The 17,553-nt window shown below is 40.7% G+C and overlaps 1 protein-coding gene across 1 annotated transcript in view; it reads left to right on the top strand.

Annotated features, from left to right (window-relative positions):
* Window positions 1-2,264: 2,264 nt before the first annotated feature.
* pus7 (pseudouridine synthase 7) overlaps window positions 2,265-17,553 on the top strand; it is a 19,000-nt gene continuing 3,711 nt past the window's right edge. Inside the window, exons 1-11 of the mRNA XM_052544488.1 lie at window positions 2,265-2,505; window positions 2,615-2,926; window positions 3,008-3,092; window positions 4,628-4,741; window positions 11,889-12,033; window positions 13,067-13,178; window positions 13,255-13,332; window positions 13,406-13,534; window positions 13,688-13,813; window positions 14,301-14,362; window positions 17,343-17,503. Coding sequence (XP_052400448.1) covers window positions 2,625-2,926; window positions 3,008-3,092; window positions 4,628-4,741; window positions 11,889-12,033; window positions 13,067-13,178; window positions 13,255-13,332; window positions 13,406-13,534; window positions 13,688-13,813; window positions 14,301-14,362; window positions 17,343-17,503 — 1,314 coding nt within the window. The 5' untranslated portion in view covers window positions 2,265-2,505; window positions 2,615-2,624. The remainder of the gene's footprint in view (window positions 2,506-2,614; window positions 2,927-3,007; window positions 3,093-4,627; window positions 4,742-11,888; window positions 12,034-13,066; window positions 13,179-13,254; window positions 13,333-13,405; window positions 13,535-13,687; window positions 13,814-14,300; window positions 14,363-17,342; window positions 17,504-17,553) is intronic.

The following is a 17,553-nucleotide window of genomic DNA, read 5'->3' as shown; positions in this document are numbered from 1 at the left end:
AAGCTTGTGTAAGTTATGAAGGTCATTTTAAGACTGTCAAATCAAGATATACATATATTAGTTATTTAAGAAATATAAATACTATAAAATCACATAAATATGTATAAATACACATGTAAGTATTTAAATTTAAACGTGTGTGTATTTATATATACATATAAATATATTACACTCATAACTGGGAATTCATATTACAGTTGAAAATGAAAATTTTACAATTTGAAAATCTAGCAACATATTTACAACAATATTTATCCCTGGGTTATATTTTTGAATTCCACTTTTTTGCACTCACTTTTGATTCCCAAATTTAAAGTCCTCATCTACAGTTACTGAAATGAAGCTGCTGAAGTTTATTTTCCTGACATTATTATAGAAACGTCTTAAGAAATTCCCTTTTGCTGTTGCTTTAAGCTCTATTATACTACTTTATGAAAATGTTAATGTGGTTTTGTCTGAAGCTTTGTGCTCTTATCCATGTAGAAAAAATAAATAAATAAATACATAAAGAGAATAATTTGTATGAGTATTTCTCTAAAGTGTGGCACCCATTCTCAAGACAACATTCTTCAGATGTTAAAAACAACAACTGGAAACTGCTACAAAATCAGTGCACACAACTGCTTCAAAAGTTATTTGCTATTAAGTACTTTGCAACTGACAAAATAGCAACTGGAAATACCTGGAAATTCATATTATAATAAAAAAACAGCATAAATCAGTGATGATTCTAACATAAATACATGTAAAGAGTGTGTGTAGTTAAGATTAATTTTCATTTATATACTTACTGAATTATGCTTTCCAGTGAATAGGGTTTCATCAGTGGATGAGAACATGATTGTGTTCATTAGTCTCTGTAACATCAGAACAGGATTTACACATTACTGATGATTTATGATAAAACTGAGGCACCTACAATAGTTTGCTTTTTTAATCAAAATATCAACACTAGTAAAATGTAAATTAACTCGTTTCAATTACTTAAAATTTTGTAACTTTATATCATTAAATTACTTAACGAGCCGTCTGTAGAAAGCAGCCTTAACAAGCTGAGGCACAGCCTCTGATCGATAATGATTATTAAACATATTTTTTAACTCAATTTACAAAATAGTCTCATCAGTTTACAATATGTAAAACTTTAACAAATCAGTCGTTTACTTGGATTATGTTAAACAAGTACACTTTAACCACAATGAACAGCGTTTATCCATAAGGTACTTACACTTCAAAACAGCGGCGTCACGATCCTCCGATTTTCCGTTATTTTTGAATATGAGTATGACGAGCCTTCTCCCGGTGCCTCATGGGATAGAGAAGTGTCCATCCTATGCATACTACGGAATTCGGCCGGAAGTAGTAGGCCATCCGGGTACATCTCGCCTACTGTTTTTCGAATACTGAGAATTCGGACATACTACTTGCTTCGCATACTGTTTTTCGCCTACTATATAGTATGGAAGTATGCGATTTCGGACGCAGCTATGGTGAACAATTCCAGGATGCTTTTTTTTTCATTGGTTGTTGTGTTAAATCTTACCCAGATACAATAGTGCTATTTTCTGATTGGCTATTGTGTAGCCTATTTCTTTTTTTTGATTGGCTGATAAGTGACAGGCTCGATTAAGAACGCGCTTGATTCCTGCCGGTTCCCATAGTGAGAGCGGCGCGACCAGATAACTTTTGGGCGCTGCGGCATATTAAATATATTATAAATAGTTTTTCTGCGTGAGAAATACAATGTGTGGCGGGAGTGCGTGACAAAAGACCGAAATGAGTGACTGTCACGCTCAATGCGTGACACTTGAGAGCCCTGCATCTTGTATATGTAAATGCAGACATCTCAGAGATGTAGATGTGTGATTAGGGATAGTTTACTGTCAGGTGCTGGAGCATCATTTTGTAGATCTTAATGGCTCTAGTGCTGGTGTCCTCAAACGTTAGTCTGAAGCCCTAGTGGTTCTCCAAGTCAGAAAAGTCATAACTGTGTTAGAAGAATGTTGTATGTGGTATATATTTCACTGCAAAACAATAAGAAAAACGCCGCAAATATCATGGCAAATTTTGAGAAAAGCCACAGCAAAATCAGTCATTTTTATGGCAAAAATCACAAAAAAATAAAAAAAATAAAAATAAATAAATAAATAGTGAAATCCTGGAGGGACTGGGCAATGCTGGTGCCTAACTCTGATTGACAAGGATGTAAACCAATGACATACGCGAGGGGCGGGGCTTTGTGTTGGATTCGTTTCCGGGGAATGTGAGCCGCGTCAGAGGAAGCACGTGTGTGGATGTTTTGCGTGCGGCTCGTGTGCGCGCGGTAAGATCAGTCCAGAGAGTTTCGTGCTTTAGTTAACGTTAAAGATTAAGTTAACGTTAGTTCGTGTCGACCTCTGCTTGCAGTGCTTTCAGATCTGTGCTGTTTTGTTCTCATTCCGTTTTTAAGCGCATTTTCAGCCTTAAAAGATCCGATTTTACTGACACTCACACCCCATCCGACACGTGAGTACATGTTTAATATAAATCCTGCTGTGATTAGGTTTCACCATGAATATATAGATCCAGTGTGTAGGCTGTAATAACCCAGATTAAGAGTGCTGTGTGAATGTAGACTGGTTCAGATGGAGGAGGCCGAGGCCAGTCCGCTCACAGTGACCGGAGAGAAGCGCTCCCTCCCCGAAGAGGATCCGGGTCACGCCGCCAAGAGGCTCCGAGTGGAGCAGGAGGAAGAGGAGCAGGAGAGCCGAGGAGGAGATGAGGAAGAGCCGCTGGAGCAGGAGAGCCAAGGAGGAGATGAGGAGGAGGAAGAGCAGGAGGAGGAGAGCTTCGCTGACATGATGAAGCACGGCCTCAGTGAGCCGGATGTGGGCATTCTCAAGTTCATCAGCGAACACAAAGGCTTCTCGGGCATCCTGAAGGAGAGGTGTGTGTGTGTGTGTGTGTGTGTGTGTGTGTGTGTGTGAGTGACAGGAGCGTCAGTGACATGCGTCCTTCTCTCATTCAGGTACTCAGACTTTGTGGTCCATGAGATCAATAAAGAGGGGAAGATGGTTCGTCTGGATGATTTGTCCGTTCCTGCTGATGTTGAGGTGAGAGTTTGCATCACTCACACACACACACACACACACACACACACACACTTGAGATGGATGTAAACAAGTACAATTATCAGATTTTATTAGAAATGGATTGTTAGATTTTTTTTAATAGCCTATTAAAAATTCTACTCATAAGCGGGTGTGTGTGTGTCTGTGAGGGTGTGTGTGTGTGCGCATGTCTGAAGGTGTGTGTGTCTCTGCGTGTGTGTGTCTATCTGTGTCTGAGTGTGTGCGCCTGTGTGTGTGTGTGCACGCGTGTGTGTGTGTGTCTGAGTGTGTGTCTGTGTGTAAGGGTGTGTGTCTATAAGGGTGTGTGCGTGCGCATGTCTGAAGGTTTGTGTGTGTCTGAGTGTGCGCATGTGTGTGTGCGTACGTGTGTGTGTGTGTGTGTGTGTGTGTGTCTGTGTGTAAGGGTGTGTGTCTGTAAGGGTGTGTGTGTCTGAGTGTGCGCATGTTTGTGTGCGCATGCGTGTGTGTCTGAGTGTGTGTGTGTCTGTAAGGGTGTGTGCGTGCGCATGTCTGAAGGTGTGTGTGTCTCTGTGTGTGTGTGTGTGTGTGTGTCCGAGTGTGCGCATGTTTGTGCGCATGCGTGTGTGTGTGTGTGTCTGTGTGTAAGGGTGTGTGTCAGTAAGGGTGTGTGCGTGCGAATGTCTGAAGGTGTGTGTGTCTCTGTGTGTGTCTGAGTGTGCGCATGTGTGTGTGCGCACGCTTGTGTGTGTGTGTGTCTGAGTTTGCGTCTGTGTGTAAGGGTGTGTGTCTGTGAGGGTGTGTGCGTGTGCATGTCTGAAGGTGTGTGTGTGTCCAGCAGCACTCCAGATTAGTCTCGCTGGTGTTCTGCTCCAGGGCTGATCCCTGGCTGTGTCTGACCTCAAGTGATCTTGTGATGATCTCGTGGTGATCTTGTGGTGATCTTGTGGTGATTCATGATCTCGTGGTGATCTTGTCGTGATCTCGTGGTGATCTTGTGGTGATCTCGTGGTGATCTTGAAGTGATTCCTGATCTCGTGGTGATCTCGTGGTGATCTTGAAGTGATTCCTGATCTCGTGGTGATCTTGTGGTGATCTCGTCGTGATCTCGTGGTGATCTTGTGGTGATCTTGTGGTGATCTTGAAGTGATTCATGATCTTGTGGTGATCTCGTGGTGATCTCGTGGTGATCTTGTGGTGATCTCGTGGTGATCTTGTCGTGATCTCGTGGTGATCTCGTGGTGATCTTGAAGTGATTCCTGATCTCGTGGTGATCTTGTGGTGATCTTGAAGTGATTCCTGATCTCGTGGTGATCTTGTGGTGATCTCGTGGTGATCTTGAAGTGATTCCTGATCTCGTGGTGATCTTGTGGTGATCTCGTGGTGATCTTGAAGTGATTCATGATCTTGTCGTGATCTTGTGGTGATCTCGTGGTGATCTTGAAGTGATTCCTGATCTCGTGGTGATCTTGTGGTGATCTCGTGGTGATCTTGAAGTGATTCATGATCTTGTGGTGATCTCGTGGTGATCTCGTGGTGATCTTGTCTCTGTGTGGCAGGAGGACTCTCAGGACTGCAGCTGTGCTGAGACTCAGACTCTGACAGAAGAGCAGAAGCAGCAGCTGGACGAACTGCAGCACTTCAAGAACAAAGAGGGAAGCGTGGCCATCGAGGTGAGTAACGTGTCTTCTGTGTCTGATGCTGGTGTTCACTGGAGTAAAATAGCTTTTATTCAGACTTTCTGCAAGACTTTAAAAGTCTTAAATCGTCCTTCCACAAATGAAAGCCCAAATGAAATTAAATGAGAGCAGAAAATCTTAAATTCACAAATCTCTTCCTCAGTATTTTTGTCTTGTTTTCCAGTTAAAATATCTAAACTTGCTTGAAGGGATAATTTGTAACAATTTCCCTACAAAGTGTGGAATTTACACTAATTGTAAAGGAAACGTGTTCTTCTTGAATGGATGTGTGAACACAAGTGGATAAATTTACAAACACAAACCGTTTTCAAACCAAGTGTACTATACAAATCATATCTACAAACAGCATGCCTAAACGTGCTAGTCCTGTGCAATACAAATGTGTGTGTGTGTTGTAGAAAAATGTATACAAGTCGTAGTCAGCCAGATGATGAACATTATTAATATTATTAATAATTATTATATGATGCAGTCACACTTGTAGCAATATTAGTTAGTTCTGTTGTTGATTCAAGGTTAGCATCATCTGAGGTCCTCTGAGGGTCAGCATCATCTCTTCTCAGGTGTTCTGGATCCAGACTGGAGCTTGTGTAAATCCTAGTTACCACGGGATGTAAATCCCAGCAGAAACAGAGAAACACATAGAGACATCATTAGCATAGCTGCTGATCCAACAAAGTAAAATTAGTTTAACCCAAGCTGAAGAATAATAATGTGCATTTAATCTGTTGCAACTACACTCACAATTTAAGAGATGCATTATTCGAATGCTTGACGAAAGATATGTTTTTTTCAATCTAGATTTAAACAGAGGGAGTGTGTCTAAACCCGAACATTATCAGGAAGGCTATTCCAGAGTTTGGGAGCCAAATGTGAGAAAGCTCTACCTCCTTTAGTGGACTTTGCTATCCTAGGAACGACCAAAAGTCCAGCGTTTTGTGACCTTAGGGTGCGTGATGGGTTGTAGCGTGGTAGAAGGCTAGTTAGGTACGCAGGAGCTAAACCATTTAGGGCCTTATAGGTAAGTAATGATAATTTGTAACTGATACGGAACTTAATAGGTAGCCAGTGCAGAGACTGTAAAATTGGGGTAATATGATCATATTTTCTTGACCTGGTAAGGACTCTAGCTGCTGCATTTTGGACGACCTGTAGCTTGTTTATTGACGAAGCAGGACAACCACCTAGAAGTGCATTACAATAGTCCAGTCTAGAGGTCATGAATGCATGAACTAGCTTTTCTGCATCAGAAACAGATAACATGTTTCGTAGCTTGGCAATGTTTCTAAGATGGAAGAATGCATTTTTTGTAACATTGGAAATATGATTTTCAAAAGACAAATTGCTGTCTAATATAACACCCAGATTTCTGACTGTAGAGGAAGTAACAGTACATCCGTCTAGTTGCAGATTGTAATCTACAAGATTCTGTGTAGTGTTTTTTGGTCCATTAATTAATATCTCTGTCTTATCCGAATTTAATAGGAGAAAATTATTTGTCATCCAATCTTTTACATTTTTAACACACTCTGTTAGCTTAGATAATTGGGAAGTTTCATCTGGTCTCGTTGAGATATATAGCTGAGTATCATCAGCATAACAGTGGAAGCTAATTCCGTATTTTCTAATAATATTACCAAGGGGCAACATGTATGGCTGGGTATTGTTCAAAATCCTTCGATCCGGTGCCGATTTCGATACCTCAGTTTCGATACCAGTTCCTAACGATACTTTTTCCGATACCGTATGTTTTAAAATCCATTTCAACATCAGCACAAAAACATTAAACACAAAAGTTTTATTTTTCACCTTAATTAAAACAAATTCTGGTAACACTTCACACTCAGGATAACATCATTAATACAACTGGTTGTGTTTTTTGGATAGGGGTGCGCCAATCAGGGGCAGACTGGGACCAAAAAGTGGCCCTGGACTTTCTGGCCCACAGCAGCCCACCACATCATAACACAAACGCCCCTGTTTTGATGTCATTTATTAATTTAATTTTTAAGTAAACAGTTTGGGGATTTTAACCAATAGGGCAACTGATCCTCCGTTGGAAAAAAAAAAGAACAGCAGCTGTTCATTTAGCGACTCCTAGTGAACGATACATGCTCATCAAGACAAAAATTCTCCTAGAACTCACACTTTGCATTCAGTTAACAGATCCATACGAATCATGCATGAAATACAAGTTTATAAACTCAAACAATAACTTTCTGTGCTTTACAGATGAACTTGAAGTCTTTATTCATTCGAGATGTTCAATAATAGATCATCTTTGGCTCGGTAATACAAGTTCATGATCCGATTAGTGAACCAATGATTCTTTTGAGTCAACCTTTTAAAATAATTTTTTGTTTAAAAAAACCAGTGTGGAAACCAGTGTTTTACAAACTTGATAGATCTGAGCTGTAGGGCTCGCAAAATCGCTATCCTGACGTCCCAGGGCAATTGTGTTTTCCAGTCCGATGTGCTATTGTGAATAGTGATGTAAAATTCCTACCTTGATTTGCGTTGTTCACTCGCTTGAAGGGGTGAAACGGATCGTAGCTGATCGTTTGCACTTGTTTCTAAATATTGCTGATTCAAGCGTTTTAAACGCTCAGAACGCGCTTGAATTTTGCGCTCACTCATTCAAAGCACGGGCTGAGAGCAGCATTTCAGACAATGCGCGTACAGAGAATGAATTCATCTTTCGCGTATCTTAACTTCTGAATGAACACATTCTGAATGTAACGTATACAGTGGCCTGCTGCTTAGAGAAATTCGCTGTACCGGATAAATCTGTCTCTCTCTCTCTGTTGACATGAAAGGGGGAGTGTTTCAAGATACGCAATGGAGTAGACCAAACTAAACAGGGAGGGAGGGCAAAACACTCATCCAAACAAATGCTTCATTAAACTGGTGGTAATGCCAGCTTTGGTTGCAATACTCTTATCGCATATGTTGCACTTTGCTGACTCAGCATCCACTTTTATAAAGTTTAGCCACACTTAAGACCTTTTTGGCATTGTAAAACGGAAACATTTTGAGAAAAAACAACTACACTTGTGTTGTGTGACTGCGAGTATCTTCAGAAATCCTCCCTGTCACATCACGTGGTGGTGGACAGCCAATCACAGCGAATTTAGGTCCTCACATGCACGGTATGCTACAAGCTCACACAGCCACTTGAGAAAAAAAAAAAAAACGACCGCTTGGCTTTTGGAACCGATATTTAGCAACGAAAGATAAAAAATGTTTCGATACTCATAGTATCGAAGTTTTTTGTTTGATACCATAAAGGCATCGAAGTTCAGTACCCAGCCCTACCAACATGTATATTGAAAATAGAAGGGGACCTAGGACGGATCCTTGTGGCACTCTATATTTTACTGGTGATAAATGAGATGACTCCCCATTTAAATAAACAAAATGGCAGCGATCGGACAGGTAGGATCTAAACCATCTTAGAGCCTGCCCTTGAATACCTGTATAGTTTTGTAATCTATCTATGAGTATGTCATGATCTATGGTGTCGAACGCAGCACTAAGATCAAGTAAGACTAGAAATGAGATGCAGCCTTGATCTGACGCAAGGAGCAGGTCATTTGTAATTCTAACAAGTGCAGTTTCTGTGCTATGGTGGGGCCTAAAACCTGACTGAAATTCTTCATACAGATCATTTTTGTGCAGGAAGGTGCTCAGTTGAGCAGACACAACTTTTTCTAAAACTTTAGACATAAATGGAAGATTTGAAATAGGCCTATAATTTGCCAGTTCACTAGGATCTAGTTTCTGTTTCTTAATAAGTGGCTTAATAACCACCAGCTTGAATGGTTTTGGGACGTGACCTAAAGATAACGACGAGTTTATGATATTGAGAAGCGGTTCTTCGGCTACAGGTAACCGCTCTTTCAGTAATTTAGTGGGTACAGGATCTAATATACATGTTGTTGGTTTAGATACAGTGATAAGTTTATTTAGCTCTTCCTGTCCTATATTTGTAAAGCACTGCTCTTTATCTTTGGGTACGATGGATGAAACTGAAGTGTTAGATGCTGTAGAATCTACATTCGCTATTGTATTTCTAATGTTATCTATTTTATCAGTGAAGAAATTCATAAAGTCATTACTATTTAACGTTGGTGGAATATTTGAATCAGGTGGTGTCTGGTAATTTGTTAACTTAGCCACTGTGCTAAATAAAAGCCTAGGATTGTTTTGGTTATTTTCAATGAGTTTGTGTATATGCTCTGCCCTAGCAGTTTTTAGAGCCCGTCTATAGCTGGACATACTGTTTTTCCATGCAATTCTAAAAACTTCTAAGTTAGTTTTTCTCCATTTGCGTTCAAGACTACGAGTTACTTTCTTGAGAGAGTATTACTGTTATACCATGACATAGTACGTGTTTCTCTAACCTTTTTCAATTTGATCGGGGCAACAGCTTCTAATGTATTAGAGAAAATAGTGCCCATGTTGTCAGTCATTTCGTCTAATTCATGTGTATTTTTGGGTACAATATCTATAGCAGTAAGATCGATTCCATCCGATATAATTAAATCTAGTGTATAATTAAAACGGTGAGTGGGCCCGGTGACATTTTGCTTGACTCCAAAAGAGTTTATTAGGTCAGTAAACGCAAGTCCTAATGTATCATTTGTATTATCAACGTGACTATTAAAATCTCCCATGATTAGCGCCTTATCAACTGTAACTAGAAGGTCTGAGAGGAAATCTGCAAATTCTTTTAGGAATTCTGTATACGGCCCTGGTGGTCTATACACAGTAGCCAGAGCAAGAGATACATTAGATTTATTTTGCATGTCTGACAGAGTAACATTTAGCAGAAGTATTTCAAAAGAGTTAAACCTGTATCCTGTTTTCTGGGTAACATTGAGAATATCACTATATATTGTTGACCAGTCTGACGGGGCTCGTGCTTATAACATTAGTTTGGTGGAGTAGACTCATTTAGACCAAAATAATCATTTGGTTTTAGCCAGGTTTCAGTCAAGCAGAGTACATCAAAACTATTATCTGTGATCATTTCATTTACAATAACTGCTTTGGATGTGAGTGATCTAATATTTATGAGCCCAAACTTTAAACAATTTTTTTGTTAATTTACTTCACATGTTTCTGGTTTAATCACGATAAGATTTTTTTCTAGATCCTACATTAAATTTATATTTTGACCTCACTATTCGGGGAACAAACACAGTCTTAATAGATTTTACAGCGCAAGTACTTTTATCATTTAAGCGGGTGGAACAAAAGTCATCATAATAGTTATTTGAGAATTGTCTTAAAAGCATATTAGTATGTTATGTGTAAGCCAGGTTAAAGAGATGGGTCTTTAATCTAGATTTAAACTGCAAGAGTGTATCTGCCTCCCGAACAATGTTAGGTAGGTTATTCCAGAGTTTAGGCGCCAAATAGGAAAAGGATCTGCCGCCCGCAGTTGATTTTGATATTCTAGGTATTATCAAATTGCCTGAGTTTTGAGAGCGTAGAGGAGTATAATGTAGAAGGAGCTCATTTAAATACTGAGGTGCTAAACCATTCAGGGCTTTATAAGTAATAAGCAATATTTTAAAATCTATACGATGTTTGATAGGGAGCCAGTGCAGTGTGGACAGGACCGGGCTAATATGGTCATACTTCCTGGTTCTAGTAAGAACTCTTGCTGCTGCATTTTGGACTAGCTGTAGTTTTTTTACTAAGCGTGCAGAACAACCACCCAATAAAGCATTACAATAATCTAACCTTGAAGTCATAAATGCATGGATTAACATTTCTGCATTTGACATTGAGAGCATAGGCCGTAATTTAGATATATTTTTGAGATGGAAAAATGCAGTTTTACAAATGCTATAAACGTGGCTTTCTAAGGAAAGATTGCGATCAAATAGCACACCTAGGTTCCTAACTGATGACGAAGAATTGACAGAGCAACCATCAAGTCTTAGACAGTGTTCTAGGTTATTACAAGCAGAGTTTTTAGGTCCTATAATTAACACCTCTGTTTTTTCTGAATTTAGCAGTAAGAAATTACTCGTCATCCAGTTTTTTTATATTGACTATTCATTCCATTAGTTTTTCAAATTGGTGTGTTTCACCGGGCCGCAAAGAAATGTAGAGAGGAGTATCATCAGCATAACAGTGAAAGCTAACACCATGTTTCCTGATGATATCTCCCAAGGGTAACATATAAAGCGTGAAGAGTAGCGGCCCTAGTACTGAGCCTTGAGGTACTCCATACTGCACTTGTGATCGATATGATACATCTTCATTCACTGCTATGAACTGATGGCGCTCATATAAGTACGATTTAAACAAAGCTGGGTTTTCATCCAAAGTTGCAAGTTTAACTTGAGCACAACATTGGAATATCGCATAAAACATTAGTGAATCAGGTTTAGAGTCAAATGTTGCTTTTCCGCTCCACTCAGCTCGCCCCAGTGTGTGTTTTCTCTGCAGTTCTGCTTTAGAGTGGGCAGGATTATTCACCTCGTTATTGTTATGCCGCCTCTACTGCTATGACTCTTAAAAAACGTTTAGCTTCTGCGTCGCCCTATCAAGCTCATGCTGGATTCAGTCCTCTGCTGTCAACAAGAGGAACATCTGTACTTTCTCAACAGACATCTAAACTTTTTGGTTGTTAAAAAAAGGTGTGCTCATTCAAAACCGTTGTCGTCGCTGGCTGTGCTGATTTAAATCTCAATCCTGATTAACTTATTTGTTCTGTTCCTGTGGCTCAGCGGTAGAGCGTTGCGTTAGCAGATCAAAAGGTTGTGGGTTCAATTCCCAGGGAACATACATACTTGTAAAAAATAAATAAGATGTATAGCATGAATACACTGGAAGTCTCTTTGGATAAAAGTGTCTGCTAAATGCATAAGTGTAAACTGTAAATGTCAGAGGTTTTGCAAAGTCACATGGAGGAATTTACTCAAAATACTTTTCCGTCTCCCATTATTCACTGAAGTCAAAAATCACTTCAAGCAAGGGTAAAACTTTTTTGGGAAATAAGGAATTTAATTTATTATGGCGTTTCCATCAGTGATACTTCAAAATGCGCATAAAGGCGTCCTGATGGAAACGTGTCTACTGGCTAACAAACTCAATCTTTCAGGTGCAGGAGGATTCGAAGGAGAAGCGCACTCTTCTGCACAGAGCTGTGAAGACTCTGTATCCCGGCCTGGAGACCAAGACCGAGGACCGAGAAGGGAAGAAGTTCATCGTGGCGTATCACGCTGCTGGGAAGAGTGCGCTGGCAGGTACTGCTGTGCAAACGCCTGAAACACTGTGGTTAAGATGTGCTTGTGGTCTGAGCGTGGCTCTGCATGATCCTCAGAATGAGCTCTCGCCTCGCCTCGTCTCGTCTGCATGAGCATGAGTGCATGTAACACGCCTGATGCTTGTGCATGTCCAGAGCAGATCTGCGTCCCACAGGATCCTCTCAGAGGGATCCGTTCTGTTCCTGTTCAGTAAGGAGTGATGTGCTTTAGCTTCACAACCTGAAAGGAAACGAACGGTTCCCAGAGCTGTGCTGTGACTCTGGAGCGCTGTGAACGCATGCGAGCGTGCCGTGTGTGTCCTCTCTGTCCCGAGTAACGCTCTCTTGTTCTCCTAACGCTCCTCTCGCTCTCTGGACAGAGGTCCGGCCCTCGGCAGGTAAGATCAATCCCACATCAGCCTGGGACACGCACGTCAGGGAAGCTGGACTTTCATTTAAAATTCGAATTCATCAAAAAGCTGACAAACTATCTTTTTTTAAATTTTAATGTGCCTTTATAAATCAGTAGAACTAAATCAGGATCCTAAAGCGGCAGAGTAAAGCTGAGGTGATTGACAGAAGCGTGTTGTTCTGTGTTTGAGATGTGCAGAAATGAAGTGAAAGTTGTATTCTGTACCAAGAGCTGTGAAAGCTCGTCTCGTGACTGTGACTAAAGATGACAAAACATCAGGAAACTGTGCTTGAGTTATACTGATAACCTGAGTGTGTGTGTGTGTGTTAGTGAGTGTCTGTGTGTGTGTGTATGTATGAGTGTGCGTGTTTGTGCGTGTCTGTGTGTGTGTATGAGTGTGTGTGGAAGTATTGTGGAGGTGTTCTGAATGAGTGTAATTGCTGCGGTCTCAATTGATTTGATGAAAAGTTGGAGTAGATATTGCACTGGTGTTATTGAGCTCATATGTTGTTGTTTAAAATGTAAATAAAGCACTAATAAAAAAATGATTCAGTTATGTTGTTAGAGTCTGTGCTGCATTGTCACAGTGTCTTTGTTCTCTTCCTCATGTGTCCCACCGAAGCCCCTCGAAAGCACTCGTGGCCAAAGAACCGCGGGAGCTTCTGTCATTTCGTTCTCTATAAGGAGAACAAGGACACCATGGACGCCATTAACCTTCTGTCCAAGTTCCTCAGGTCTGTCAAACACTGGTCTGAGTCGCTGCTGTCCTCACCTCTCGCCCCGCTCACAGCTCCTCTTCTGTTTCTCTAGGGTCAGACCCAACATGTTCTCCTACATGGGCACCAAAGACAAGAGGGCCGTCACGGTGCAGGAGATCGCAGTGCTGAAGTGAGTGAAGCCGTCAGACGTCTGCTGTCCTCAGACTCACCGTGTTTACAGGATTCTGAACATGTCTCCACAGGATCAGCGCTGAGAGATTGTCTCACCTCAACAAATGCCTCATGAACCTGAAGCTGGGAAACTTCAGCTATAAGAAACAGCCATTAAAACTGGGAGAACTGCAGGGAAACCACTTCACAGTGGTTCTCAGGTGAGTCCTCGACGCTCCGCTCTGATTCAGTGTTGTCATCATCCAGTTCAGCTCTCTTCAGTAGTGTCTGTCTCATCAGTCGAGCCACACTAAACAAGCTCATTCAAACGGACTGGCAATAGTTAGAGTGTGTGAAGCATTTCTCCTCCACAGGAATATCTCCGGCTCTCTGGAGCAGGTGGAGCAAGCCATGACTTCACTCAAAGAAACTGGCTTCATCAACTACTACGGCATGCAGCGCTTCGGCACCACAGCCGTGCCCACACACAGAGTCGGCAGGTGACCACACACACACACACACACACACACACACACACACACACACACACACACACACACACACAGAGTCGGCAGGTGACCACACACACACACACACACACACACACATGTTTGTTTTTGTGTAAAGTGTGTTCATCCCATAGGTGTAATGGTTGTTATTCTGTACAAACTGTATATTCTATGTCCCTTCACCAACCCTACACCTAACCCTAACCCTCACAGGAAACTTTGTGCATTTTTACTTTCTCAAAAAAACTCATTCTGTATGATTTATAAGTGTTTTGAAAAATGGGGACATGGGTTATGTGCTCATAAGTCACCCTCTCCTTGTAATACCTGTCATACCCATGTCATTATACAGAGTTGTGTCCTGATATGTCACAAAAACATGCCCACACACACACACACACAGTCGGCAGGTGACCACTCTCACACACACACACACACACTCATACACCTGTTTTTCGCTGCTGGCTCTTCTTCACAGGGCTATACTGCAGAACAACTGGAAGGAAGTGGTGGATCTCATCCTGAAACCTCGTCCTGGAGGTCAGATTCTCTCATTAGCTGTTCCTTCTGTTATTTCTTCTCTTACTCATTGAGTGCTGGTGAGCAACCTATCTGTGACTCAAGAGAGTGCTTCAGTAAAATGTGACTTATGTCTTCCATTTAAGTAAAATTTATTTCTGAGAGATATAGGGTGAGGTAGAGCTTTGTGTTCATCAGTGCTCATCTTACACTGAAAATGAATGAAGCACACAAATAAGCTTGAAGAGTTTGAATGCTAAACATAAACAAGTCATGTTGCTTCTTACAATACAGATTGCTTCAGATCAGCTTTACAGCAGTAAACCGCATCAGGGCTGTAAATCTGTGCAATCAGGAGTTTCAGCTAGAAAGCAGCTCTGCAGATGATCATGGCATTGTTCAATCTTTCAGTTGCTTCACTGGTTCGTTTCAAGCACAGCTGAATAGATTGATCTTAAAGTGACAGGAATCAAACCTCTGTCAGGAGAAAAAGACTTGTTAAACTAGATTCATTCAGGGAGACCTGTTCTCCTCTAGCCCATTGCATCAGTGTTCGATTGGGAGATCACTGCGCTCCTCACCATGATGGTTACTGGTTTCAGTGTGCCACAAACACAGTACTGTACAATTTTTAGAAAAGCAAACGAAAACACTTTTATGAATGCTATCAAGTCAAACTTTATTCATAGAGCACAACTTTAACACAACCACCAATAAAAATAAAAATATGTATTTATACACAAAAACAAACATCTAAAGTACCATACACAGCATCACTCAAATGCAAGGGTTTAAAAATTAGTCTTTAAATTTGATTTAAAAACAGTGATGGAGAGGCCCTGATAATGAGGGATAAACTCTTTCAGAGTTTAGGGGGTTAATGACCTAGCGGTTGTATATGGCTGGATAAGATCACGGATATAATCCGGGGCTGACTTATGCAATGCCTTGTATACAAAAAGAAGGATCTTAAAATCAAATATGAATATGATAGAACAGGAGTAATATGCTCCCTCTTTTTTGTTCCTGTTAGCAATCTTGCTGCATTCTGAACCATCTGAAGCTGAGATAGAGTGCTTTGAGGAAGGCAGACATACAGAGAGTTACAATAGGCCAGCCTGGAAGAGATTAGTGTTTGGATGACAAATTTGAAATCTTTTTGACAGAGAAAATGTTTTACTTTCGCAATTGGTCTAAGGGGGAAGAAGCTACATGCTTGTCAAATTGTAGTAATGGATCAAAATGGACACCTAGATTTTTTGCAAGTTGTCTCTAAGGGAACTTAACCTACTTGTAAAATTTGTACTGAGTGCAGCGGGGCCTAGCAGAAGCACCTCAGTTTTGTCAGTGTTTAGTTGCTAACAATTATTAGCTATCCAAGTTTTTACTTCGTCAAAACATGAGAAAAAAAGGTGTAAAGAAGAGTCATTTTCAAGTTTGATTGGAGGGTAAAGTTGGAGGTCATCAGCGTAGCAATGATAGTTAATATAATATTTATGAAGAATGGAGCCTAGGGAAGCATGTAGAGCAAGAACAATAAAGGGCCAAGAATAGAACCCTGTGGAACACCATGAGAGAAGAGAAGGCAGAAGATGAGGTGAATGACCAGATATTTACTGAAAAAGTCCTACCCATTAAATAAAAGGTGAACCACTGTAATGTCGTGCCTTGAACCCCTACTACTAGAATGTAACGGTACGTGTAACGGTGCACGGGTGCGGAACATATACACTTTCGTGTTTCCAAACGAACATATTAAGTGGCGGAAGTCTTCGCGTTCAGCAGAAATCCCGCCCTGCAGCTGATTCTAATGCCGGTGACACACTGGCTGCGTGGCGTGAGCGTGGCGTTTCTGCTGTTTGTCAGTTGCGTGACACTAGGAAAAAAAGTGATTGTAATTCAAACGCAGCTCCCGTCGGCATTTAAACAGACCTTTGCTCTTAATTCCGATCGGTCCAACGCTATAATGAAATCTGAGCAGGTCTAAAAACTGAAACTGTTCTTGCTGCACTTTACACTTTGGAAAAGTTATATATATATTTAAAATATGAGCAGGTCTACAAGCTGGCATTGATAATGCTGCACTGTAATCATAGTTATATATTTATATTTTCCATTATATTTTATTATATGATATTGGTTTGAGACTGAGAGTATTTTATTTAGTGGAGAACTTTGCAGCAGTATTTTATTTCTTATTCTTTTTTTATTTTATATATATTTTATTAAAAGTATGTAAACAAATTGTTTAAAAAAAATAGTTTATAGTAATAAACAACCTGCAGTTTAATGTTTGCATTTCTTTCCCTTACTGTACCGAAAATGAACCGAACCGTGACTTTAAAACCGAGGTACGTACCGAACCGTGATTTTTGCGTACCGTTACACCCCTACTTACTACACATTTGAGTTGATTCAAGAGGATGTCATGGTCAATAGTGTCGAAGGCTGCACTCAAATCTAACAGTATAATGGCAGTTGACCCTGAATCAATGGACAACAAAATATAATTCATAACTTTAAGCAAGGCTGACTCTGTACTGTAATGTGCTCTAAAACCAGATTGGTACTTATCCAGAATGTTAAAGGCATCCAGGTAAGAAGTAAACTAAATTGTATTGAAATTGTAGATGTAATGCTTTGATTGTCAAAAGAATTCCAGGTGTAGTTCACTTTTAGCCAATTTGATTACTCCTAGCATTTTCATCGGTCAGACCTGGAAGTCTGATTGATTGATAACTTTTGACAAAGTTTAGTTTAGGTGTGAAAATAATGAACATCTAGTGCAAGAGCAGGAGGGATTTGTGATTTGCAGTTTAAAGTGCATGCACACCCTCAGGGCAGGAGCGGCATGTATCTGAGAACGCGCTTCAGGTTTAGTGCGAGAGCAAAGGAAATCGTGCATCATATTATGGTATAGATTAATGTACGTGCTACAAGTGCGCACTTGCTCTTGTTGTGAGGTGTAACCGAGTGTCTGTCTCTCTGGTGGTGTGTCCAGCGGAGAAGGGATATCTGGTGAAGTGCAGAGAGGAGTGGGCGCGCTCTCAGGACCCAGAGGCGGCCCTCAAGAGACTGCCGGTCAAACGCTGCGTGGAGGGCCAGTTACTGCGAGGCCTGGCCAAGTACGGCAAAAACAACATCATCACAGCGTTCGGACTGGTGAGAGAACATAATGTTTCACATCATGAAATAACCCAACACACTCTTGA

Source organism: Carassius gibelio, chromosome A25, assembly GCF_023724105.1.
Source record: "Carassius gibelio isolate Cgi1373 ecotype wild population from Czech Republic chromosome A25, carGib1.2-hapl.c, whole genome shotgun sequence".
NCBI classification, from domain to species: domain Eukaryota; kingdom Metazoa; phylum Chordata; class Actinopteri; order Cypriniformes; family Cyprinidae; genus Carassius; species Carassius gibelio.
The sequence above is the reverse complement of the archived record's forward strand: the minus strand, read 5'-3'. Positions and strand labels throughout refer to the sequence as shown.